Source organism: Giraffa tippelskirchi, chromosome 12 (assembly GCF_054371585.1).
Source record: "Giraffa tippelskirchi isolate mGirTip1 chromosome 12, T2T-mGirTip1v1.2.pri, whole genome shotgun sequence".
NCBI lineage: Eukaryota > Metazoa > Chordata > Mammalia > Artiodactyla > Giraffidae > Giraffa > Giraffa tippelskirchi.
In genome coordinates this window covers 83,604,743-83,632,408 of record NC_137286.1, presented here as the reverse complement: position 1 = coordinate 83,632,408, position 27,666 = coordinate 83,604,743, and the positions used below count along the sequence as shown (strand labels likewise).

At 39.4% G+C, this 27,666-nt stretch overlaps 1 protein-coding gene across 10 annotated transcripts in view; it reads left to right on the top strand.

The window, feature by feature from the left end:
* VWA8 (von Willebrand factor A domain containing 8) overlaps nucleotides 1-27,666 on the top strand; it is a 385,006-nt gene that overhangs the window by 164,723 nt on the left and 192,617 nt on the right. For all 10 annotated transcript variants that reach the window (XR_014071267.1, XR_014071268.1, XR_014071269.1 and 7 more), the window contains one exon: nucleotides 7,810-7,886. Coding sequence is in view for 7 of the 10 variants with exons in the window: in XM_081549924.1 (XP_081406050.1) it covers nucleotides 7,810-7,886 (77 nt within the window). In the remaining 3 variants the exon portion in view is untranslated. The remainder of the gene's footprint in view (nucleotides 1-7,809; nucleotides 7,887-27,666) is intronic.

The window sequence follows — 27,666 nt, the reverse complement described above, 5'->3', positions numbered from 1 at the left end:
GTTAAGGCTGTATATTGTCACCCTGCTTATTTAACTTATATGCACAGTACATCATGAGAAACACTGGGCTGGAGGAAGCACAAGCTGGAATCAAGATTGCCAGGAGAAATATCAATAACCTCAGATATGCAGATAACACCACCCTTATGGCAGAAAGTGAAGAAGAACTAAAGAGCCTCTTGATGAAAGTGAAAGAAGAGAGTGAAAAACCTGGCTTCAAACTCAACATTCAAAAAATGAAGATCATGGCATCTGGTCCCATCACTTCATGGCAAATAGATGGGGAAACAGTGAAAACAATGAGAGACTTAATTTTTTGGGGCTCCAAAATCACTACAGATGGTGACTGCAGCCATGAAATTAAAAGATGCTGGCTTGCTCCTTGGAAGAAAAGCTACGACCAACCTAGACAGCATAGTAAAAAGCAAAGACATTACTTTGCCGACAAAGGGCCATCTAGTCAAAGCTATGTTTTTTCCAGCAGTCATGTTTGGATGTGTAAGTTGGACCATAAAGAAAGCTGAGCACTGAAAAATTAATGCTTTTGAACTGTGGTGTTGGAGAAGACTCTTGAGAGTCCCTTGGACTGCAAGGAGATCAAACCAATGAATCCTAAAGAAAATCAATCCTAAATATTCATTAGAAGAACTGATGCTGAAGCTGAAGCTCCAATACTTTGGCCACCTGATGAGAAGAACTCATTCATTGGAAAAGACCCTGATGCTGGGAAAGATTGAAGGCAGGAGGAGAAGCTGACGACAGAGGATGAGATGGTTGAATGGCATCACCGACTCGATGGACTTGAGTTTGAGCAAGCTCCGGGAGAGTAGGTGAAGGACAGGGAAGCCTGGCGTGCTGCAGTCCATGGGGTCGAAAAGAGTTGGACACTACCGAGCGATTGAACTGAACTGAACTGATGCTCAGTCGTGTCCAACTCTTTGCGACCCCATGGACTGTAGCCCACCAGACTGCTCTGTCCATGGGCTTTCCCAGGCGAGAATACTGCAGTGGGTAACCATCTCCTCCTCCAGGGGATCTTCCCAACCCAGGGATCGAACCCGTGTTTCCTTTGTTTCCTGCGCTGCAGTGATTCTTTAGCGCTGAGCCACTGGGGAAGCCCTGAACTTACGTTTGCTTTTCTCCAAGACAGACCAGTTACCTCCCACTGACATGCCTGGCATGAGGGTGTGAGTGGTGAAGCATTGGAAGGGCATGTAGGCTTGCAGCAGAAGACTCGAAAAATGTCAGGTTCCTCCTCTTTGTTGGCCCAAAGGGAGCAGAATGTTGCTGGAAGAGATTTCTCCCTCCTTCAGCAAGAGCAAACTATACGACTCCCTTTCCTTTTCTTCTGTTCTTTCCTCAAATTTTATTTTATTTATTTTAAAATATTTAATAAATTAAGGTAAACTATGTTTTCCTCCTGTCCTTAGGGGCTTAACAGAGTCCTTCCTCCTCCTAACCCTGTAATCAAAGAGCCGTCCGAGTCCTACCTCTGTAAAGGTCTTTCTTTCTAGTACCTTGTCACAAAGAACACGATGGGACAAAAGAGTAATGATAAAAGAAAGCATCATCATTGTGAGACAGTTGGTAGTTTTTTTATCATCACTCATTCTACAGGTTCCTCCTTCTTTCTAAAATTTTCATTCTGTTTGGTTGTTGTTCATTGCCCAGTCGTGTCCGACTCTTGGAACCCCACGGACTGTAGCCTGCCATGCTCCTCCATCAATGGGATTTCCTTGGCAAAAATACTGAAACGGATTGCCATTTTCCCCTCCAGGGGATCTTCCCGAGTAATTATTATCTTCCAAAAGAGTCAAGATATAAAAGCTATTTATGTTGTGCCAATTTTTATTAAAGGGTACACATTGTATATATAGGATAATGATTAGTAAGTAAAGATAAATATCCACAGGAACAAAATGAAAATGGTAGCAGATTTATTTTGACAATTGCACATCGGGTAGTTTTTTTGTTTTCTAAACTTGTCGTTGAGAAAAATGAGTATGTGTGGCTTTTGTAATGGAAAAATAAGATACTATTTATGTACTTATTCAATTAAAGTAATTCTCAGGATTTTTTTTTGTGCTAGGCGAAAACTGTTGAAGGAACAGATCGCTGTAACTGTCTCATTTTTTTCAGGGTATTTACAGAAATTCTTTCCTGGGTTATGCTTTTAGCATTTCCTCGAAGGAATTATCAGAGCTTTTAAAATGAAGCCAGAAATGACCTGGTGAGATCTCTGTTTAAGAAAAATAACTAAACAAATTGTGGACTGGCCAGTTGTAAATCTGGAGGCGGGAGACCCAAGAGGACCCTTTCTAGCAGTCTGAGCAGAGTGATGGGCTGCCCTGGAGTGGTGACAGTGAGTTAGAGAGGCAGGAGCAGATGTGCGAAGCAGGCCCGGCAGAGTCAGTATTTCCAAAGTTAAACTGCCTTTTTTTAATACTAGACTTCCCTCCCTACCCAGCAAAAGCACCTCGCCTCCCAGTTTCACGTGTCTTTAAGTAGCATCATGTTCCACCTTGTTGCCCAGGACAGAAAGGTTGATTTCTCTTGCCTCACATCCAGTTCATCATCAGATCTTGTAAGTCCTTTCCCCTAACTATCTCTTAAGTACATTCATATCTCTCAGCTCCTTACTGAAACCACCACCATCTCTGACCTGAGTTTGTTAAGAAGTTTCCAAATGGCTTTCCTTTGCTTTCAGTCTTGTTCTCTGTCCTGTTATTTCACCAGAATGATTTTCCGAATGTGAAAATCTGATCCTGTTACCCCTCTACTTCAGGGGCCTTTTGGTGCTATTAGGAAACAGTCCAAACTCTTGCACTTGGCTTCCAGGACTGCCAGAGCTAGACCCTGCCTCCTGCTCTAGCCTTGTTCCTTCTCACTCCCTTCCTCACTCCTGCTCCTTGACCTCACCTGGACCCGTCCAGTGCTCCACTAGTACGCTAGGTCTTTACACATACTGGTCTCTCTTCCTGGAACACTCCTCTTTCCTCCTTCCCGTAACCTCTTTAATTCCTTGATATTTCAACTGAAACATCACTGTGCGTAGTGGGACTTCCTGAGCCTTTGGTTAAATCTTCAAGACCTTTGGATATTCCATAGCAGAACACATCACATGTACATCTACAGTAAGTTCTCTACATACAAATGAGTTCTGTTCTGAGAGAGCTCATTCATAAGCCCAATTTGTTTGTAAGTACAACAAAGTTAAGGCCTTCCCTGGTGGCTCAGGGGTAAAGAATATGCCTGCAAGGCAGAAGCTGCAGAAGACATAGGTTCTATCCCTGAGTTGGGCAGGTCCCCTGGAGGAGGGAATGGCAACCCACTCTAGTATTCTTGCCTGGAGAATCCCATGGACAGAGGAACCTGGAGGGCTACAGTCCATAGGGTCACAAAGAGTCGGACACGATGGAGGGGGTTTAGCATGCACACACAGCAAAGTTAGCCTTGGTACCCAACTATCACAATCAGCTGTATACTGCTGCTTTTATACTTTTGGACCCCCTGGGCTTGAAATTAAGATACTGTACTCTTTACAGTACAGTAACGTATACAACAGTACAGTACACTTACAGAGGATGCATGCGCATGGCAGTGTACACCAGACACCTGAACTCACTTATGTCAGTGGACATGCAGACACACGTTTGCATCTCTGAATGTTCGCAACATGAAAGTTTGTATGTGGGGGCTTACTGTATTTTGTTTGTTTCATTGTCTGTTTCCTACTGGGTTGTAAGCTATGTCTGTGGTCAGCGGTTGTAGTTATTTTATTTATCATTGTATCCCACTCAGCTAGTACAATACATAGAACATTAGGTGCTAAAAAGGTTGATAAATTAGACGAAGGAGATATGGAAGGAAGGAAAGGAGGGAGGAAAGAGAGAAGTAGAGGAGGAAGGAGTGGAAGGAAATAAAAAGGAAGAAGGGAAGAGGAGGGAGGGAGAAAGGAAGGAAGGAAAGTTTTGCAAATCAAAACTGCAGAGATTCTAGTGACGTTTTGAATGAGAGCAGGGAAAAAATACAGTAGTCAAAAACATTCTGAGACTCATTCATTGACCAACTGGGTACGAGGCAATACTGTTAAGAGTGGGTTAAAAAGAAAGGAGAGTAGTTTTTGGTGGAAGCATAATGAGTTCAGTATGAATGTCTGGTATAGAAGCTCAGTTGACAGTTCGGAACAGGAGATCTCATCTCAGCTGGGGCTTAGGAGAGACGTGTGAGCTATTTGAGATGACTGAAGTGAAGGGAGTGGGTGAGATTCCCAGAGAGAGTATATGGAGCCAGGAGACAGATGAGGCTGGAGTTCGGAAGACTCTAAAATTTGTTAAAAGTAACCAGCCCTCAATGGAGTCCCTTATGCTAAACTCTCATCACAAAACCCAGACTTACCTTGATTATAGTTTCAGCCTGTCCCTGAAATGGAGTCTTAAACCAGTAAACGAGGATCACCTGGTAAGCACTGATGAGGTCACTGGCCCAAGAGACCCCTAAGGAACGTGACCTTGTCACAACCTAGTATAACAATTTTGCTGGTAGAACTTCCTTGTCCTGCTCCTTTCTGCTTATGAAAGACTCTTCTTTTGTGCTTCTCCTTTCTATCTGCTAGATTCATGAATCATTGAATAAGGTCAATAAGATTTTAAAATTTACTCAGTTGTATTTTCTTTTTTTTTAACACATTGAAAGAAGACATAGCAAAGGAGCCTCTTAGTAGCAGCCAGGGACTTCACATCGCATCCTACATTTATAGGGCTTGTAATGGCACCACGCTCCCGTATTCTTGCCTGGGAAATCTCATGGACAGAGGAGCCTGGCGGGCTACAGTCTTTGGGGTCACAAAGAGTCAGTCACGACTGAGCGAGTAACACAACACAACAACAACAAGCTCCTAAAATTGCTCAAGAGGAATTTGAAACAGCAAGGGGGAATCTGTGGTCTTGGAAGCGGGGAGGGAGCATGAGCTCCCCATAGTGGTTTTTCATGACTTGATCTTTTAAGAAACCCTTTGTGTTTCTGACAGTATAATGCATTTATGATCTTTGTTTTTCCCTAGGTTTCTTGAATTGAACAGAGCTGATATAATTAACACACATTTTGTTTGTCTGAACTTATTTATTTAACATTTTGTGCTTATTGCAACATGCCATTTAAAGCCTATATAGCTTTGTACCATATGTTTGACTGTGGACAGTGTAAGAAATCAATAAACGTATTTTTATTGCTACAACACATGTTATAAAACGCAGCTTCTTAAACCACTTCTACTCTTCCCACACAACCCACTTTTTAGAAGTTTTACATCCCATTAATAGAATGATCCACCTCTAAGTGAAAACTTTGAAATGGAGCAATAGCGTGGGAGTGGATTCCATTTTTAACAGCTTGTCCTCTACGAAAGGACAGCAACCTTGGCGTCAGTAAATTGTGAGAAAATGAGGGCATTTCTAGGAAGAGAAGATACAGTTGAGACTTATTAATAAACCCTGATTATAATTTCAGGATTCCAAGGTCTTAAAGGACTAGAGAATAGCAAGGAGAGATAAGAAAGCCTTCCTCAGCAATCAATGCAAAGAAATAGAGGAAAACAATAGAATGGGAAAGACTAGAAATCTTTTCAAGAAAAGATATCAAGGCAACATTTCATGCAAAGATGGGCTCTATAAAGGACAGAAATGGTAGCACCCTAACAGAAGCAGAAGATATTAAGAAGAGGTGGCGAGAATACACAGAAGAATTGTACAAAAAAGTTCTTCACGACCCAGACAATCACGGTGGTGTGATCACTCACCTAGAGCAAGACATTCTGGAATGTGAAGTCAAGTGAGCCTTAGCAAGCATCACTACGAACAAAGCTAGTGGAGGTGATGGAATTCCAGTTGAGCTATTTCAAATCCTGAAAGATGATGCTGTGAAAGTGCTGCACTCAATATGCCAACAAATCTGGAAAACTCAGCAGTGGCCACAGGACTAGAAAACGTCAGTTTTCATTCCAGTCCCAAAGAAAGGCAATGCCAAAGAATTCTCAAACTACCGCACAATTGCACTCATCTCATACGCTAGTAAAGTAATGCTTTAAATTCTCCAAGCCAGGCTTCAGCAATATGTGAACTGTGAACTTCCAGATGTTTAAGCTGGTTTTAGAAAAGGCAGAGGAACCAGAGATCAAATTGCCAACATCCAATGGATCATTGAAAAAGCAAGAGAGTTCCAGAAAAACATCTATTTCTGCATTATTGACTATGCCAAAGCCTTTGACTGTGTGGATCACAGTAAACTGTGGAAAATTCTGAAAGAGATGGGCATACCAGACCACCTGACCTGCCTCTTGAGAAACCTGTATGCAGGTCAGGAAGCAACAGTTACAACTGGACATGGAACAACAGACTGGTTCCAAATAGGAAAAGGAGTACGTCAAGGCTGTATATTGTCACCGTGCTTATTTAACTTATATGCAGAGTACATCATGAGAAACGCTGGGCTGGAAGAAACACAAGCTGGAATCAAGATTGCCGGGAGAAATATCAATAACCTTAGATATGCAGATGACACCACCCTTATGGCAGAAAGTGAAGAAGAACTAAAGAGCCTCTTGATGAAAGTGAAAAAGGAGAGTGAAAAAGTTGGCTTAAAGCTCAACATTCAGAAAACTAAGATCATGACATCTGGTCCCATCACTTCGTGGCAGATAGATGGGGGAACAGTGGAAACAGTGGCTGACTTTATTTTTCTGGGCTCCAAAATCACTGCAGATGGTGACTACAGCCATGAAATTAAAAGACGCTTACTCCTTGGAAGGAAAGTTATGACCAACCTAGACAGCATATTAAAAAGCAGAGACATTACTTTGCCAACAAAAGTCCATCTAGTCAAGGCTATGGTTTTTCCAGTGGTCATGTATGGATGTGAGAGTTGGACTATAAAGAAAGCTGAGCACTGAAGAATTGATGCTTTTGAACTGTGGTGTTGGAGAAGACCCTTCAGAGTCCCTTGGACTGCAAGGAGATCCAACCAGTCCATCCTAAAGGAGATCTGTCCTGAATATTCATTGGAAGGACTGATGTTGAAGCTGAAACTCCAATACTTTGGCCACCTGATGTGAAGAGCTGACTCACTTGAAAAGACCCTGATGCTGGGAAAGATTGAGGGCAGGAGGAGAAGGGGACGACAGAGGATGAGATGGCTGGATGGCATCACCAACTTGATGGACATGGGTTTGAGTAAACTCCAGAAGCTGGTGATGGACAGGGAGGCCTGGCATGCTGCAGTCCATGGGGTCGCAAAGAGTCTGACACAACTGAGCCACTGAACTGAATTGAACTGAAAGAACTAGAAAGTAAGATAAAAGGAGAAGAAATTAGTGTTTAATTAAAGCAAAAGAAGTACAGTTTTGTATTTATCTTTATATAACTAAAAACCACAATTCTGAGGAGTGGATTAGAAAAGTCTTTGTTTTTAGTGTTACTTGATTTCCTTTGCTGCCATTCTTTAAATCTGAAATAGATAATATTCTGGCTCTAATATTTATGCCTCAGTGTAAAATTAAAGAGCAGAAAATAAAAAAACAAGTTGCAGAAGGCTAAAAATAATTTTGAATTTCCTTTTAAGTAAGAAGAACTTAGAGCTAGTGTATTTAGAAGTCAGTTAAAAAAAAACTATGTCATAAAAGATGTGCTGTATATGTTTACTGGTTTGGTTTGCATTAACAAGAAACTAGGACAGATTATTGGTAGGAGATTATTCTGGTTTGTTTTACCTCCAGACAAGTTTCTTTTTTGTTTAATGCTTTCTGTGTAATTACAGGGTGTAGGAAAAAACAAGATTGTTGATAGATTCCTTCACCTGCTCAACAGACCCCGAGAATATATCCAGCTTCACAGGTAAGGGGATAAAACCCACAGCCTCTTAAGATCTGGCCAAATCATTTATTTTGCTCCTAGTAGAATTTAAAAATACTTTCTTAAAGGCTCTTTTTTAATATACCAGTTTATTTCTTTTCCTTCTGCCCTTATCGCTCCTCTCCTTAAAAGTAATAGAACCATGCAAAATTTATTTTTAAAGTGACTAATGCATTATAAACATGAATTAATAGATATTTTGTGGACAAAGTGATGAACCTTGCATTCGGGGAGTAGTTTTCTTCAACATAAAGGCTCTTAAATTAGAAGAAAAGAATGTAGAGACTAAGCACACTCTCTAACAGGAAGTTAACATAGCTCACAAGGAAAAACAGTCTACTTTGTGAATCTCAGGTGTGAGATAAGGAACTCAAAAATCTGAAGAAGTAAATTATTACTCTTGCCTTCTTGGAAAATACTTTATGGATTATTTAGTTTTGTGTGGTTTGCTTGTCCAAGGATAGCTTTTAATCAAATAGGTTTTCTCAACATAGATTGTTTTTAGCTTTATCAGTGAACCTGTTCTTAATCTTTCTAAAATAAAAAATAAGCAGCAGATCCACCAAAGGAGAGAGAAAAAAGTTCAGGAGTATACCAAGTAATAAGCAAATTAAAGCTAGATTGAATTGTTATTGTTTTAATCCCAGGAGATTAACAAAAATATTGTGTAGTAGAAATAACCCTGAATTGAGTTACAAGAATTGGTTTTTGTTTTGAGTCCTTTTACTAGATAATGATATGTTTTTGAGAGAAAAATGTAGGAGAAAAGAAGGTAAAGTTAATGGACCAGAGAAGAAAGAGAAGAGGACCAAAGTAAAGCTGAGCGTGGTCAGACACTCCCTCTTGGCGTTTACCCCTCTGGTTGTGATGCAGTCACTGGGACCAGACTGGTCCTGCCACAGTGCATGTGTGCATGCTGTGTCACTGCAGTCGTGTCTCAGTCCTTGTGACACTACGGGCTGTAGCCCACCAGGCTCCTCTGTCCATGGGACTCTCCAGGCAAGAACACTGGAGTGGGTTGCCATGCCCTCCTCAGGGGATCTTCCCGAATCAGGGGTCAAACCTGAGTCTCATGTCTCCTCCATCGGCAGGCAGATTCTTTATCACTAGCGCCACATGACTCACAGACCCTGGTAAAGGAGCAACCACTGGAGACTGGTGAGCTGAACAATTACCAGATCTCCCACATGGTTAAGAGCCTTCATTAAACTTGCTCCTGGGATCCAAAGATACCCTGTGAAATCTATGCTTTAGAAGGAGGATAAATCTGTCCCTAGGGTAAAAATTCTTCTATGCCCCCCTTAATAAGTTTAAAAATAACTCTTAAAAAAAACAAGGACATTTGTTATTTAACACTATTTTTTAAGTTTTCCTCATCCAAAATGATTTTAAAACTTAAAGGGTTAGATGTTAGGGGGGAAAATGTTTTGGAAACAATTAAGCTGATTCAGAAATAAATTAGCTGCTTAGCTGAACAAACTTACCATTGAATGAAATAAGACTAAAAAATCCAAACATTTATCAACAGAGCATTCACAATATCAAGCATTTGCTAGAATATTACTAGGCATACAAATAAGCAGGAAAATTGGTCAATAGAAATAGACCCCAAAATGACAGATGATTGAGTTAGACAAGGACTGTAAAACAGTTGCCTTAAATATATTCAAGCATATAAAGGGGGAATCAACATAATGAGGGAATAACTAGGAATTCTCAGTACAGAAATAGCAATCTTAAAAATGCAGTCTCACATATGGGCAATTAAAATCTCAAAAAAACAAAAGATAAGGGACAAAGACCAAGGTAGAATATTATTTGAAGATGTAATGATGGAAAAATTCCCAAATTTTGTGAAAACTGTGAAGTCACCAATCCAGGAAGCTCAATGAACCTCAAGCAAGATAAGCAGGAAACCACAGCAAAGTATGTTGTAATCAAAAAGTTGAAAATTGAAAGAGGAAATCTTTAAAACTGCCAGCAAAAATAATTAAATAAATAAGGAATATTACATATGGGGGGATATCATAAAAATGACCCCTGACTTGTCATGAGAAGTAAATACCACAATTCAGTGAAATGGTTGTTTTTCAACAGCCAAAAGAAGGATAAAAAGTTAGTATACATTAGTATATCTGGCAAAACATTCTTTAGAAATATAGACATTCTTAGATGAACAAAAACAGAGTATTTTTTTTTTACCAGCAAACCTGTATAAGAGAATTACAGTTCCGTATTCTCCATGAGCATAGATAAAAAATTCTTAACAAATAATAACAAATTAAATTCAACAATATGTAAAAAGGATAATGCATCATAACCAAATGGGTTTTATCCAAGGAATGTTAGGTTGGTTTAACATTTGAAATCAAATAATGTAATTTACTCTATTTACAGCATAAAGGAAAAGCCATATGATCTTTTCAGTCACTGCCCCTGCCCCCCTGTAAAAAAGCCAACAAACAAAAAATATTTGGTAAAATGGAATGTTCATTCATGATAAAATGTTACAGCAGATTACAAATATCTGGAAATTTCCTCGACCTGTTAAGAGGCATCGATGAAAAACCTATAACTAACTTGTATTTACTGGTTAAAAAAAACAAACAACTAAATACGTTCCACCCAAGATTGGGGAAAAGGCAATAATATTCACTGTTCATCATTGTGCTAGAGGTCCTCACCAGTACAATAAGGCAAGAAAAAATAATAAACGGCACATATGTTTAAATAGAAGAATTTAAATTGTCTTTATTTAGAGACACCATGATTATGTACATAGAAAATTCTAAGAAATCAAAAAAACTGTCACAACTGGTAAGTAACTTAAGCAAGGTCACAGGATACAAGGTCAGTCTACAGAATCAGTTGTATTTTTATCTAAAAGCAATGGATAATGGGAAAATTAAAGTATTTAAATACTTTTTATAAAGCACAAAACATTTAGGAATAAATTTAACAAAATTTGTGCAAATTTTAATTTAATAATTTTAACTGGGCATAACTAGGTCATCTCAACTCCTAAGCTTTTATAGCTCACTTATGTAGCTTCAGAAAACTTTTTGCCTATTTTTGTTTTTTCTCATAGTTCTTCTTTGTATGAATTATGTCTTATGTATTTTTTTAAATTTACTATGTCAAGATTATAAGACTAGGTGTTTTCAAGATATAGAAAGAAATAAGAAATATAGTCCCTATCTTTAAGGAACTGTAATACTGTTCTTATTTGTAATTATTTCAATCTTTTACATTCCACTGAATCTAAAAAATTAGCTCCTTATTTCCCTCACCTTTAAGCCTTTCCACCAGTTTTTTCTTCCTACATGGACCAAGTTTGGGGGAAATAATAAAAGAATCAAAATGTTGAACTACTTTGCTAGTTTTTGCCTAAATAACTTTCATTTGTAACATATCATAGTTCCACTTTTTGAGCCACAAGACACACAGCAAGACTTGTATTTTACATTTTAAGGATGATACAGTGAGCATTGCAGTTATTCATTCTTAGGAGAATTTGTGCTGTTTCATCTCTTTCATTTTGGTTGTATTGTGTTTAGTCCAGACTGTTTAGTGGTGCCCTTAAAAATATGTACAGAAATATGTCTCACTTTATATGAGATTCTTTTTGAATGGTGGGGCAGTTTTTAAATTTTTGTATATAGGACATTAAAATATTTTTAAAGACAGATATGTTAGGCTGAGCTAGCTCAATTAATTCTGATTGTGGATTATGAAGTTTGCTTAATACAATAAGCAAAAAAGGAAGCAAAGAACATAACATACTTAGTAATTATTCCTGAGTCTGTGTCACCATCACATTCATTGTAAATAGGCCTTTTGCTTGTAATTCATTGTCTTAAATAGTTGTAAGAAGTTTTAATAGATCTTATTTTTCTAGGAATTATTCCTTGTCTTCTATCTATTGGCATAAACTTTTTATAATGTTGCTTTCTGATATTTTGATGTCCTTAGGCCCAGTAATGATATCATCATTTTTACTCCTAGTATTGGTTACTTACCTTCTCTCTTTTTTTCATGGTCACTTTTGCCCAGGGAGTTATCGGTGTTTTTGGTCTGTTTAAGCAACCAGGCTTTGGCACTGTTGAACCCCTCTTTGGTGTGTTTCTTTTCAATTTCAATAACTTCTGATTTCATTATACCCTTCCTTTTATCGTCTTTGGATTTAATTTGCTATTTATTTTTAAAATTTTTTATATGAATGATTAAACAATTGATGTTTAACCTTTATATATGTGTTTGAAACTGTCTATATTTGAGTCTCTTTTTGAGTCTCAGTTTTCTCATCTCTGTTGAATAGAAGTGGACAGGGTCATCTTTTAGGTCTGTATTCTAGTATCTTTAAATAGGAAAGAAGAGACAGTATTCAAGGTGCTTTAGAAAGTTTAGAAGATTAGAGATAAGGTCATCCCCCATTATTTTTAGTAGATTGATTTCAGGACTCCATGGGTGCTAAAGCCCACAGATGCTCACTCAAGTCTCTTGTATGAAATGGTGTGATATTTGCATATAACTTGTGCACATCCTGCATATGCTTTACATCATCTTTAGATGACTTGTAATACTTAATACAATGTAAATACGTAAATTGTAAATACAGTACAAATGCAGTGTGAATAGCTGCTGCATGACAAATTCACGTTTTGCTTTTTGGAACTTCTGGAATTTTTTGTTGTCCCAGATATTTTCAGTTCGAGGCTGATTGATGCAGAAACTGTGAATACAAAGGGCTGACTGTACCATGCTTTACTTTCTGCCTAGAATGTCTCCTATACTATCTTTTGTTGAGAAATAACAAATAATAGTGAAGAATTGCATGTTGATTATATCCCATGGTATTTCTGATTTTGGTTACATAAATATATGGATACATTGTCTATGAAAAAAATGTCTAAATTCAAAACGTAGTAAAAATTTCAGATAGATTTTTATTATTTTTGCTATAGCCCTCATTGCTGTATCATTGATTGATGATAGTATTAAGAATAAAATATCCACTTAAATAGGCACTGGGGGTACCTCTATTTGTATTTGGTATTTAATTTATTATGTAAAGTTGGAAGTAAAAAAATCTCCATTTCTGTTTAAAATATATATTATGAAAGGCTTTTCAATGTGAGAAGTTTTTCTTTATTATGTACAACTTAATGGCTATATTTACCATACAACTTAATCTGATGAAATTGTCCTAAGAGAAACATATGTTTTAAAACCTAAAAATAGCATTGGAAAAAAATGTTCAGAACTTCTCTGATCTATGGTGACCTTACTTAAGGTCCCTAACTCTGTTTATTTTAGGTTCCTTTTAATGGATTTGTGATGTTGCCATCAAAATAATCAGTCACACTCAATTTAGTTTATGGATGTCATTCCGACAAAATTAGTTATGAGTCATTAAAAACATGATCTTGATAAGTAAAACCATCACCAAACATGCATGAATAAAACTTATAACCAGTGTACTTTTGAGGAGGATGGCCATCTTATGTTTTAAGATCAGATCTCATAAAATGAGCAAGCTGGGCAATTCATATTTTTTGTTAAAATCAAGATGTTGCCCTAAGAGTATGACTTAGATAACTTTAAAGATTAATGCGTACAATGACTTTTATGGTACATATTTCAGGCAGAAGAGACTACATGACTCACATTTGTGAAGTGCATTTATTTACTTCTTTTTTCACAATGTTATGGTAATTTGACATTAAATTAACTTGATATGGCAATTTCTGTAGCTATATTTCCTCCTTGGATAACAGTACACTTTTGTATTAAAATTAAAATCAGAATTCCCTTAATTTTGAAATAAGGTCCCAGACTTGTTTTTATCTGCTACCCTTCACATATGGAGATGATGGCACAGGTCTGGTCATTAGGATGAGGTAAGCGCTTGTTTCTTTTTCTCACATTGATGTCCATTGTAAATACAGAGTGCTCAGGTCCACCCAGGAAGTCCCAGTTTTCTCTTCAGTGAGATTTTCCCAGTGTATGCTCAGCTTATTCCAGACTGGACTATTCTTTGTCCTACTGACCAGTTTTGAACTTGTATCCATGCCTGTCTTTATTCCTCCCTCTAAAAGGCACTCTATTTCTCCTAGAATCCTTCAAGATTTTGGTCCACTATTAGTTCTACATGGCACATTTCTGATTTGTCATTCTGGGTATAACTTTTCCCTCCTCTGAAACTCCATAGGACTGAATTTGTACTATTGTGGTAGAAAGAACATGGGTTTTAAATATAAAATTATGTTTTTACTATTAACTTTTTGTGGTCTTGAATTCCTTGAGTCCTTATTTCCTTACCTACCAAATTGAAATAATAATACCCTTCAAGATAGTTGTGAAAATTAAGGCAGTATGAAAAGGACCAACCATAATATCTGTACCTTTTAGGCACCTAAATACTTAGGCTAACTCATAAATAATAGTTTCTTGCCATGTACCCCACTTTCTCTCACTCCAAAAGGCATTGTAATTAAAAATTCTGTATCTTATTTCCATCTCCTCCTTTCCCCCAGTCATGTCTCCCTAGCTAAATAGGGAATTTTTTAAAGGCAGGAGTCTGGTTTCTTTATTATATATTAATTCATTTCACCTGATTTTTATTTATTAGATTCCTGTTGTTTGCCAGGGGTTGTTTAGGGCACTGATGATGTACAGATGTTCTTAGTATCTGTAGGGGATCATCAGTTCCAGGACTCCCATGGACCCCAAATCCAGGGATGCTCAGGTACCTTATATGTGGCATAGTATTGGCATATAGCCTACACGCATCCTCCCATATACTTGAAACCATCTCTAGATTACTTATAATACCTAATGCAGTGGGAATGCTATATAAACAGTTATAAATGCAGTATAAATGCAATATGTCTATAGTGGCTGGATCACAACAAATTCAAGTTTTTGCTTTCTGGAACTTTGAGTTTCTTTTCCCAAATGTTTTCAATCCACAGTCGGTTGAGTCCTGAAATATAGAACCTATGGGTGTGGAGGGCTGATTGTATAAATGATGATATTGATATCAGCTAGATGTTCTTGCTTGCCCAGTGGGCGACAGTATTCCAGCATTTAAGATACAATGTTGTATAGAAGCCAAGAAAGAAACATACATAGGTTCTGTGGGCCCCTTGAAGAGAGGTACCCAGACCTCTGAGTATATGCGAGTGACTTGGTGGGAGGGGTCTGGAGAAAGTGACACTCACACTGAGTCTTCAGGGATAAGCAGGAGTCTTCTAAGTGCAGAGACTGAACAAGGCACTGTGGTTGATGGCATGTGCCGTATATATGCATATACTGAAAACAGGCTGTCTAAAAATAGGAGGCCTTACAGATAGCTCGGAAGAGAAGAGAAGCAAAAAGCAAAGGAGAAAAGGAAAGATATTCCCATCTCAATGCAGAGTTCCAAAGAACAGCAAGGAGAGATAAGAAAGCCTTCCTCAGCGATCAGTGCAAAGAAATAGAGGAAAACAACAGATTGGGAAAGACTAGAGATCTCTTCAAGAAAATTAGAGATACCAAAGGAACATTTCATGCAAAGATAGGCTCGATAAAGGACAGAAATGGTATGGACCTAACAGAAGCAGAAGATATTAAGAAGAGATGGCAAGAATACACAGAAGAACTGTACAAAAAAGATCTTCACGACCCAGATAATCACGATGGTGTGATCACTCACCTAGAGCCAGACATCCTGGAATGTGAAGTCAAGTGGGCCTTGAAAAGCATCACTACGAACAAAGCTAGTGGAGGTGATGGAATTCCAGTTGAGCTATTTCAAATCCTCAAAGGTGATGCTGTGAAAGTGCTGCACTCGATATGCCAGCAAATTTGGAAAACTCAGCAGTGGCCACAGGACTGGAAAAGGTCAGTTTTCGTTCCAATCCCAAAGAAAGGCAATGCCAAAGAATGCTCAAACTACCGCACAATTGCACTCATCTCACATGCTAGTAAAGTAATGCTCAAAATTCTCCAAGCCAGGCTTCAGCAATACGTGAACTGTGAACTTCCAGATGTTCAAGCTGGTTTTAGGAAAGGCAGAGGAACCAGAGATCAAATTGCCAATATCCGCTGGATCATCGAAAAAGCAAGAGAGTTCCAGAAAAACATCTATTTCTGCTTTATTGACTATGCCAAAGCCTTTGACTGTGTGGATCACAATAAACTGTGGAAAATTCTGAAAGAGATGGAATACCAGACCATCTGACCTGTCTCTTGAGAAACCTGTATGCAGGTCAGGAAGCAACAGTTACAACTGGACATGGAACAACAGACTGGTTCCAAATAGGAAAAGGAGTATGTCAAGGCTGTATATTGTCACCCTGCTTATTTAACTTATATGCAGAGTACATCATGAGAAACGCTGGGCTGGAAGAAACACAAGCTGGAATCAAGATTGCCGGGAGAAATATCAATAACCTCAGATATGCGGATGACACCACCCTTATGGCAGAAAGTGAAGAAGAACTAAAGAGCCTATTGATGAAGGTGAAGGAGGAGAGTGAAAAAGTTGGCTTAAAGCTCAACGTTCAGAAAACTAAGATCATGGCATCTGGTCCCATCACTCCATGGGAAATAGATGGGGAAACAGTGGAAACAGTGTCAGACTTTATTTTTTTGGGCTCCAGAATCACTGCTGTTGGTGACTGCAGTCATGAAATTAAGAGACGCTTACTCCTTGGAAGGAAGGTTATGGCCAACCTAGATGGCATATTTAAAAGCAGAGACATTACTTTGCCAACAAAAGTCCGTCTAGTCAAGGCTATGGTTTTTCCAGTGGTCATGTATGGATGTGAGAGTTGGACGCTGAAGAAAGCTGAGCGCCGCAGAATTGATGCTTTTGAGCTGTGGTGTTGGAGAAGACTCTTGAGAGTCCCTTGGACTGCAAGGAGATCCAATCAATCCATCCTAAAAGAGATCAATCCTGGGTGTTCATTGGAAGGTCTGATGTTGAAGCTGAAACTCCAATACTTTGGCCACCTCATGCGAAGGGTTGACTCATTGGAAAAGACTCTAATGCTGGGTAGGATTGAGGGCGGGAGGAGAAGGGGACGACAGAGGATGAGATGTTTGGATGGCATCACCGACTCGATGAACATGGGTTTGGGTAGACTCCGGGAGTTGGTGATGGACAGGGAGGCCTGGCGTGCTGCAATTCATGGGGTCGCAAAGAGTCGGACACGACTGAGCGACTGAACTGAACTGAACTGAAAAATAGGAAGTGAGAGGCAGCTTGGGTAGCCTGGCACGTGTGTGTAGATGCGAGAGCTGATGCCAAGAGGAAGACATTAGACTTTATGGGTTCTTCATGGGCCTTGCTGAGGTTGGATTTTATCCTGAATGCAGTGTGATGGAGTTAAAACAAGAAAGATCATTAGGACCACAGTCTATGAGTAGATCAGAGTCAGATCAGATTTAATCACAGAGAACACTAGGAGTTGATTGCAGTCATGCAGATCAAAGTGTTGAGTTCAAACAAACATCCTGGCAATGACCTGTTGAAACAGGTTTAACTGGCTAATTTTTGATTGATAACTGTATGGAGGCTGAGGGGATAAAAGAAAAGCAGATAAGAGGGAACTACTGTATCACATTGGAGATGGTTGTTGTTAAAACTCTTGTTTTTCCCCTTTCATATTTTTGTATACTTTTTCTTCATGAAATCAAATGAGATAAAGTGAGTTGTAAAACTGTAGCATCAACCTTCTCCACATGGACTATCCTGGAGTGAATGATGACATGCTTTAAAAAGCACAGCATAATTCAGCGTATCAGGCTTTCCTCAGTCTAAAGAAAACTGAATGTGACAGAATAAATTTTAAAATTCACAAAGTCCCAGAGGGCAAGTAGGTATATCAAGAGGAAATAGAAAAACAAAAAGCTTTTTTGAAGTCTCATGGAAAACATTATGATTGAGCCATCAAGACCTTTGTAGCGCTGATAAGAGGACTAGAGAACTGGAAGCATGTCTGATGTCAGAGGTGCTGGGATAGTGCTTCTGTCTCATCTTCCCCACAGGAGCTGGAGAAGGCTATTTTAGACACATTTGTATCAGCAGTTAATAGTTTTCCCACTAAGAATGTCTTCCTCTGCCCCTCCCTTTTTTACAGAATGAAGTATGCCAGTACCTCTAATTTTTCCATGCAGATCTTTAGATCTGTAATAATTTTTGACTCCAAATCCATTTAAATTCCTATGTTATGTTTGCTTTTTCATTAAAAAAAAAACACATACATATTAGCTACTCTGTTCTACACTGTTTTCAAATTGTAACTCGTTTTTGCTCACAACTGGCTGAGATCAGCACCATTACCGCCTCTTTTTTTTTGCAGACAAGTACAGAAGCACAGAGAGGTTAAACAACTTGTCTGAGGTCACACAGCTGGCTTCATGTAATCTGGCTTCAGCCTTATGCTCTAGCCACTGTACTGTGCTGCTTCTTGACCTTGTCTCGCTGATCAAACCTTATTTTAGTGATGGTAGCACATCAGTGAATACCTCACCAAAGTACTAGCCCTGTGTTAAGACTGTTGGCCAAGCAGTTCTTATATGTTTTTACTTCATTCTACATGTAATAGCTTGATTTTTTTAAAATTCTAACTTCACGTTCCTAATCCTTGCCGAGCCTGATTCCAAAGTCTCCTTTGGCCAGTTATTCCATATTTTCCCATTTTTTCCCGCAATAGTAATATCCTTATCAAATTTCATTTTCTGTTTTCTTCACTGTTCTCCAGACTATTAAACTTACTTTATCTCTTAATGCATCTTCCCTGAGAGGTTGTTGCTCAGTCATTAAGTGGTGATTCATGTCCATTGAGTCAGTGATGCCATCCAAGCATCTCATCCTCTCTCACCCCCTTCTCCTCTTGCCCTTAATCTTGCCCAGGATCAGGGTTTGTTTCCTTTAGGATTGATGATCCCTGAGAGGTATCGTCAGTAAACTTAACAGCTCTGTTTTCTCTCCCGTCACCCAGGTAATTCATAAAAACATAAACTAAATAGTGCCTGTGATCTTTTACACGATGCTCCTCCCAGGCAGACACCGCTTCAGTTCTCTGGGTGCATCCCCCGAACAGTTGTTACAGTAGGTTACAGAGATGGGTGAATCAGAGCTGCAGGCCAAGCCTAAACTGTAGATCCTAGCAAGCAGCCTGCTCTAGACTGTCTTGGAAGAAAAGACTGGGAACAAGCAGGCTCCTGGGACTCTTTTTAGTTTTATTTCCTAAGTCACAAGCTGAATAAGCTTAGGACCACTGGCGCACTGTGTACTTTTTCTCAGTTTTGTTAAATCCTTGCCACTAGAGAATAGCTACATTCTTTTCAAGTGTTGTGCACCTTTTTTTTAGTTTGAGCAAAACTTCAAAAATCAAAAAAATGTAAATACAAACGTATAGCACGTAACATAGCCAAACTTGTTGCTCATATTTGACGACCATGAATATTTCTCCAGTTTGACTCTACTCTTCTTCACGACCATGCTGATCTCGCCTCCCCTTCTCCAAGTCAATCACTGTGTCAGTTTAGTTTACAACCTTCCAGTCCTTTGCATGTGTGTGTTTAACTTACAAAGCAAATTCTTGTTAAGAAAATAATTATTTCACTCTGAAGTATGAGTCGCTTAGTCGTGTCCGACTCTTTGTGACCCCATGGACTGTAGCCTACCAGGCTCCTCTGTCCATGGAATTTTCCAGGCCAGAATACTGGAGTGAGTAGCCATTCCCTTCTTCAGGGGATCTTCCCTACCCATGGATCGAACCCAGGTCTTCTGTACTGTAGCCATATTCTTGACTGTCTGAGTCCCCCAGGGAAGCCCCTCCATTGTAAAAATCAGTGATACTCTGCTAGGGGGGCGGATTTTTTTAAAACCTTTAGTCCTTAGTTGTAAGAAAAATAAACAATATTCCAGTTGTTTCAATATCAGATTATCTTAACATGTTTAACATCATGTCCCAACCGCTTGCACCTGCTTGCCTCTCTCTGGACCTCCCCAGTCAGCATCCCCTGCAGGCTTCTCCCAGCAGCATCTTTAGCTAAGCCAACAGAGTAGATAAGGATCTTGGGCCAGTGCCATATACTTCCCAACCATATTTTAATTCATTAAGATCTAAAATGTTTTTTTGGTTGAGCTTTTATAAAGTGCCGTCTCTTGCAAGTGAGACAGATATTGTTGTAGCCAGACTCTTCAGATGATGGCAGCAGTGACAATGTGAGCAGAAGGAGAGGGGTGAGGTGCTTAAATTAAGCAAGTAGATTTGTGTCCTAATGGGATCGCTCAGCTCACAACTCCGCTAACTATTTATCTTCAGGGAGATATATCTGTAATGTTTTGTGCAAGAAGAGATAAGAACATTGCTGGAAAATCTAAGAATTATTTCTTTATTTCCTTTGACTTTATTGATTTATGCATCCAAATAGTCAACAAATACCGAATTCAGGTACTCTAGAAGAAGAGCCAGTGATGAAAGTGTTTGTGTAAGTAATTTCAGAGGCAGAGCTTTTAGGTGAAACTTTGGGGAAGTAAAGGAGTCAGGATAAAAAGGGGGAGAAGAGGTGGGTTTAGATAAAGTCTCACCTCAGCCTCTTCACAGGGAGCTCTGGAGCATGAATGCAACTACTTGGTCATCCCACCTGGAAGCGGAGGGCCAGCCTTCTTTGCCCCCATATCTGTGAGGCATTTGTTTAAGGCTGCCCTTTAGGAGGGGGATAAAGGAGAACCTCTAGCTACCCAGGCAGTTCTGGACAAGGAACTCCCCATTAGTGGCAAACAGTTCTTTGAAGAAGGGTGCAGCTCTGAGCTTTTAGAAGTCAATGCTGCAGTAGCTGTGGAATGAGTGCCTTTGGTGGAAAGGAGATCTGGGTAGGACACTACCAGAAACCTTTATTGAGGTCATGTTGAGGTCATATTCTAGGGCTTGAGAAATACAGTAATGAACAAGAAGTCAAAGTCATTGCTTTCATGAAGCTTTCCTTCTAGTGGTGAAGAAAAGATATGCAATAAACAAATAATTCAATAAACTGAAAAATATCAATACTTTTGTTTGTTGTTCAGTTGCTAAGTCGTGTCCACCTCTTTGCAAACCCATGAACTGCAGCACCCTGTCCTTCCTATCTCCCACAGTTTGCTCAGATTTGTGTCCATCAAGACAATGATACCATCCAACCATCTCATCCTCTGTCGCCCCCTTCTCCACTTGCCCTCAATCTTTCCCAGCATCAGGATCTTTTCCAGTGAGTCAGCTTTTTGCATCAGTGGCCAAAGTATTGGAGCTTCAGCTTCAGCATCAGTCCGTCCAATGCATATTCAGGGTTGATTTCCTTTAGGATTGACTGGTTTGATCTCCTTGCTCCAGATGATATACCCATGTCTATAGGGTAATGTGATAATTAGTAAATAAATAAGTTTGGAAGCAATAGCTATCTTTTTGTGTTGGGATTTACAGCAAGACATCCTAACACTTTAGCAGCTTTGTCTCTTGGAGATTCAGTGGTTGAATTGACCTGCTATATGATGGATCCATAAATGATTACTAATTATAGTAACTCGGGGCTTCTGAGAACGTGGACTAATGATAGTGTAGAATAGGACTCCAGCCAGTAGCAGAAGGTACCAGACCTGGCTTGAATATGACCCAGGGTAAATAGGTTTTCAAGAATAAGGTTACCAGGGATACCGGTCCCAGTGGGAAGGTTGGTGTGATAGTCAGGTAATCGAGGGGACAGAGGCAGAAGTAGATGAGACTTAGGAGATTTACAACCTCTCTGAGCAAGATCAATAAGTTGTGTATCTCATTTCCTGTTTAGAACAGGAAATCAGGAACTGAGCAGGGCTGAACCTGTAGCCTAGTGAAGCTGACTAAAGCCTGGATAGCACTAGGAGCTCTGCAATCTACTAACAAAGCGTCTTTCCTCTTACACACATCACATCCTGAACGTGAGTTTCTTTTTACCAGCTCTCAGTGGTAATGGTATAAGCTGTATATAATTGAATATCATTTTCCACCAAGGACTTAAATTCTGCTGCATCCCTTGAACACTTTTACTAATAGGTATTTACTGGTTTCTGTTGGCGACTGATGAGATGACATTGGTGCTGCATAGTCAGCAGGGCTCATTTGTGTTAAGGTACAGTTTTTAGCAATGCATGGAGTCAAAAAGTATAAACTATTTATTATACAACGGGGCTAAAATAAAACAGAAGCCTCAAATTTTTGAAAGAAAACATGAGTTTGTGTTACCTCTTTGAGCCCAAATTTCATCATAGGATTGTTGGAGGGATTAAATGACATATGTCCCGTGTGTCTAGGGCAATGCTTGGTGTGAGGTAGGGACTCAGTTAAAATGAAATCTCTTCTCTGTAAATCTGTATTGTCTTCTATCCATAAATCTTCTGCCACTTCCTCTCTTCTTAGCTTTGGATTTGCATTTTTCTTCCTAAAATATCCACATTGGTATCTCTGGAGCATTTCAAATCCAAATTGTCCATCTCCTCATACCAAGTTTTCCTTTAAGAATACCCTCCAGCCCCTTTTCTATATCCTAGTCGTGGTGGGTATCAGTGAAGCAGTGTTGATTGTATGACTGATAAAGCAAAGAATGGATATTTCCTCTCTCAGCTTATGGAATCCTATATCCAGTAACTTGATCTGTAATCGGCATACCTTTTACCTTTCCCTGTCCTGTATCTTGACAGCCAGTTATTACAAAATCATGTCTACATTTTCACAAGTCTCCCAAATATTTTCCTTCCTCAACGGTCACTGCCATACCTGGACTATTGCAATCAGTTCAGTTCAGTTGCTAAGTTATGTGCCACTCTTTGCGACCCCATGAGCTGCAGCACGCCAGGCCTCCCTGTCCATCACCAACTCCCGGAACCCACCCAAACTCATGTCCATCTTGTCAGTGATGCCATCCAACCATCTCATCCTCTGTGGTCCCCTTCTCCTCTTGCCCTCAATCTTTCCCAGCATCAAGGTCTTTTCAAATGAGTCAGCTCTTCGCATCAGGTGGCCAAGGTATTGGAGTTTCTGCATCAACATCAGACCTTCAATGAATACCCAGGACTGATCTCCTTTAGGATGGACTGGTTGGATCTCCTTGCAGTCCAAGGGACTCTCAAGAGTCTTCTCCCAACACCACAGTTCAAAAGCATCAATTCTTCGGTGCTCAGCTTTCTTTATAGTCCAGCTCTCACATCCATACATGACTATTGGAAAAACCATAGCCTTGACTAGATGGACCTTTGTTGGCAAAGTAATGTCTCTGCTTTTTAATATCCTGTCTAGGTTGGTCATAACTTTCCTTCCAAGGAGTAAGCATCTTTTAATTTCATGGCTGCAGTCACCATCTGCAGTGATTTTGGAGCCCCCCAAAATAAAGTCTCTCACTGTTTCCACTGTTTCCCCATCTATTTGCCATGAAGTGATGGGACTGGATGCCATGATCTTAGTTTTCTGAATGTTGAGCTTTAAGCCAACTTTTTCACTCTCCTCTTTCACTTTCATCAAGAGGCTTTTTAGTTCCTCTTCACTTTCTGCCATAAGGGTGGTGTCAGCTGCGTATCTGAGGTTATTGATGTTTCTCCTGGCAATCTTGATTCCAGCTTGTGCTTCCTCCAAGCCAGCATTTTTCATGATGTACTCTGCATATAAGTTAAATAAGCAGGGTGACAATATACAGCCTTGACATACTCCTTTTCCTATTTGGAACGTCTGTTGTTCCATGTCCAGTTGTAACTGTTGCTTCCTGATCTGCATACAGATTTCTCAAGAGGCAGGTCAGGTGGTCTGGTATTCCCATCTTTTTCAGAATTTTCCACAGTTTATTGTGATCCACACAGTCAAAGGCTTTGGCATAGTCAATAAAGCAGAAATAGATGTTTTTCTGGAACTCTCTTGCTTTTTTCGATAATCCAGCGGTTGTTGGCAATTTGATCTCTGGTTCCTCTGCCTTTTCTAAAACCAGCTTGAACATCTCGAAGTTCCCGATTCACATATTGCTGAAGCCTGGCTTGGAGAATCTTGAGCATTACTTTACTAGCATGTGAGATGAGTGCAATTGTGTGGTAGTTTGAGCATTCTTTGACATTGCCTTTCTTCGGGATTGAAATGAAAACTGACCTTTTCCAGTCCTGTGGCCACTGCTGAGATTTCCAAATTTGCTGACATACTGAGTGCAGAACTTTCACAGCATCCTCTTTTAGGATTTGAAATAGCTCAACTGGAATTCCATCACCTCCACTAGCTTTGTTCGTAGTGATGCTTCCTAAGGCCCACTTGACTTCACATTCCAGGATGTCTGGCTCTAGGTGAGTGATCACATCATCGTGATTAACTGGGTCATGAAGACTATTGCAATAGCTTCTTCTAGAATTGTGACATGTCCTTTCGGTTCAATCCTCTGGGGCCATAAATCCTTCCCTATCTTCTCTTACCTATACTTTTGCAGTAGGCTCCTGCATAAAAGCTCAGCCTCCAGTCTGTCTTTCCCAAGCCTCATACTGTTTCAGCCAATAAAGTTGATCATTTATTCTCCTGCTCAGAACCCTTCAGTGACTCCCACTGCCAGTAACATCAAGTCCACAGTCCTTTATTTGAGCCCTGTCTGTTTCACACTTCCAGTCTTTCTTTCCCACATACTTAGACTTAAGCTGTATGAACAGCTTGTGGTTCCTAAGTATGACATGCATATTCATGACTCCATAACTTGCCACTTGCAGCTCTCATAGCCTGGAATGCCTTTCTCCATCAAGTCTTACCTTTTCTTAATCAAAGTCTTTTCTTCTAGGAAAATTTCTTAGACCCTTCCTTCTCCTTTTCCTTCACAAGCAGATGTTGTTTCCTTTCTCTGTGACATTAGTACAAAGCCATTTTAAAAGTGGGGAGCACATGCCAGGGGTTCACGACCATCCACTGGAACATGGGATGTTAGAATTTGTATTCGCTTTGTTCTTTTAAAGATGAAACAAGCATTACCAACGGTTAGTATACTGATTGACACTGGCATCCTCGTTTGTTCAGTTTGTCACATATGGGAAATGGGACATATCCAGAGAGGGCCAGGGAGGGTTCCTATCATAAGAAGATGACAGTGGTGCTTTCAGGTATTCATTTGATTGCACAGTATGACAATATTACAGTTTACTGTGCCCAGTTTAGTAGATTTATGGTTTATGTTAGTGTTAACTAAGCCAGGCCTCACGTAATGGACAGTGGTTTAAAAGATTTTTGGAAAAAAAAACACAGCAACAACCTGGGTTGAAAATAACGTTAATAGTGTAAACATAAACAAATAACATGAAATCAGCAGAAATTTATGTAAGTATAACCATTGATGGAGCATCTGATTTGATTGGATAGAGACAATACGTACTCTTGAATAAGGTTACAGAGGACACCACACGTGAGATGTATTCACTCCAAATGATTCAAAACGAAACACTGCCACAGATATTGAACAAAGATTTGCACAAAGCGCTACAGGATGTCACCAGTTTGATATAAAAATGAGACCTTTAAAGCAAAGCCAAAACTAGTACAATATTTTGTAATGAGATAGGAACTGACCATGAAAATCTTTTATACTACACAGTCTCACTTATAATCTCACTGAAAAATATTTAAAAAGATCTGTCAAACCTACCCATCTGTCTTTTACGAAGTCTAGAGTTAACAATTGATTGATCTGCCTGTGTGTTAATGGCTGTCAGAGAGTTGCTACATAACAGATAATTTAAAAATTAGAAAAACATTTAATTTGATCCTTCAAGCTGGAGGTCATGCTTTAGCAGTAAAGTAGAAAATAAGTCCTAAAAGGAAAAAAAAAGCTTCTCTGGAGAGAATGTTTTTGAATTTGATGTTTATAACTGTTTCAATTAGGGTTTTTTTGTAGCTGAAAATAATGTATGTCACTCTGTGATATTATGATATAATAATTATATGTTTGGTCTTCATTCCTTTTCTGGGCACAAGAGCTTCTAAAACACTTTTAGTTTCTTGTGTGATAGGGATATCTTTTCCTAAAATATTTGGTCTTCGTCTCCAGTTCTAAGACCCTTGGAATCTCTCCAGAGTGATAAGAGAGTCTAATAAGATGACTTTACGTCCCCAGAGAATCGTCAAGTATGGAAAACCCACACATTTGGTTCCAGAAGTAGAAATAGAATGTAGTAGACTCCTAAAATGTCTCATGTCTGCACACTAACACAGTTTAAAATACAGTTTCCTACAAATGAAGAGTTTCAGTGGTTTTTGAACCCATTCGTTCAAAATGTAAAACATGACGCTGTCCAAATAGTTTGCAAAAACACTGATATCAGGAAAGATAGAAATTCCCAAGCCTAACTGTAACAAAAACCTTTGTATGTTTTGATAGATGAGATTGAAAAATGCTTGTTCTGGGGACTCCCCTGGTGGCCCAGTGGCTAAAACTCCACACTTCCAATGCAGGGGGCCTGTGTTTGATCCCTGGTCAGGGAACTAGACCCCACATGCTGCTTCTAAAGGTCCCAAGTGTCACAATGAAGACCCAGCACAGCCAAATAAAGACTTCATTTGAAAAACGAGGAAAAAAAAAAGCATGTTGAGCTCCAGGGTGTGCGGTCCTTGTCGCACTTCTGTTTGGAGCTACGTGACTTTGTGAGCTCTTTGTCAGCTATAGAAAGTGTTGAAGTAAACTCAGTGTAGACTGGAGCTTTAAATCACACAAATAATAAAGTGTTATTAATCACATTGTTCTTTCTTAAATATCCTTTGTTAATTTTTAACGAAAACAGAAAGTTTTTTTATATTATTAGCAAATATAATTTTAAAGTGTTTTAAGGTAGTATATTTCATCTTTAGTTAGGCCGTTCTTTCTATATTTGTATACTTAAGAGTGGATCTTCTCAACAAAACAAACAAACAAACAACACTTTTATTCGTCATGCATTGAGAGCCACTGACCTAGAATAGACTCCACCGTTATACATGTCATTCTTTACCACAATCACGGGTTTCCACCTCTGCCTTCCTTCTTACTGTTGCTTTAAACTGCCTCCTCCAGCATGATTTATGGAATACGGTAGGTGTACGATAAACTTTTGTTAAGCAAATAGATGCAACGTCTGTTCTTCCCATTCATCTTTGAGACATCCATTTAGATAGTCCTCTGTCCGAAATGGGTAGATGATTGGCCCTCCATTCCCATGAGATGAAAGTCAGATTCTTACACATGTACCCCAGTGTTCATTGCAGCACTCTGCCCAATGCACATAGAAGCCAGTACCATGGTACTGGCTTTTGGTAAAAGAAAAGAGCTTTTTTCAGAGTCAGTCAGCAGGGAGAGAACAGACAGGGCTCACTTCTGTCTCCCCAGTCTGGGGTTGGATCACACTTCCATGAGTTAGGTGAGGAGGGTTGGTGTACAGAAGCACTGGCAGGCAGGTTTTGGTTGAAGGGCTTTGAAACGTGGCCATTTGTGGTAAGGTGTGCTAAGGCTTTGGCACTGGGTCTTCCTCGACAACAGACCCTTCACCTCCGAAAGGGATCCCGTGTTCAGGTTCTGGTCATGTCCTGGTCCTTTGGTTCCATGGCCAGTGTTGGGAGATGAGGGTAGAAATTTTGGTTCCAGGTATTGAGTACAAAATGTTCTCTTCTACATACGCTTTGCCTGCATGACTTGCTGTTTTGTTCTACTGTCTTTGGAAAAGTAACTCAGTAACTTGTTAGAAACAGGATACGGGCAATTTGGGCCAATTCTGAGGTTA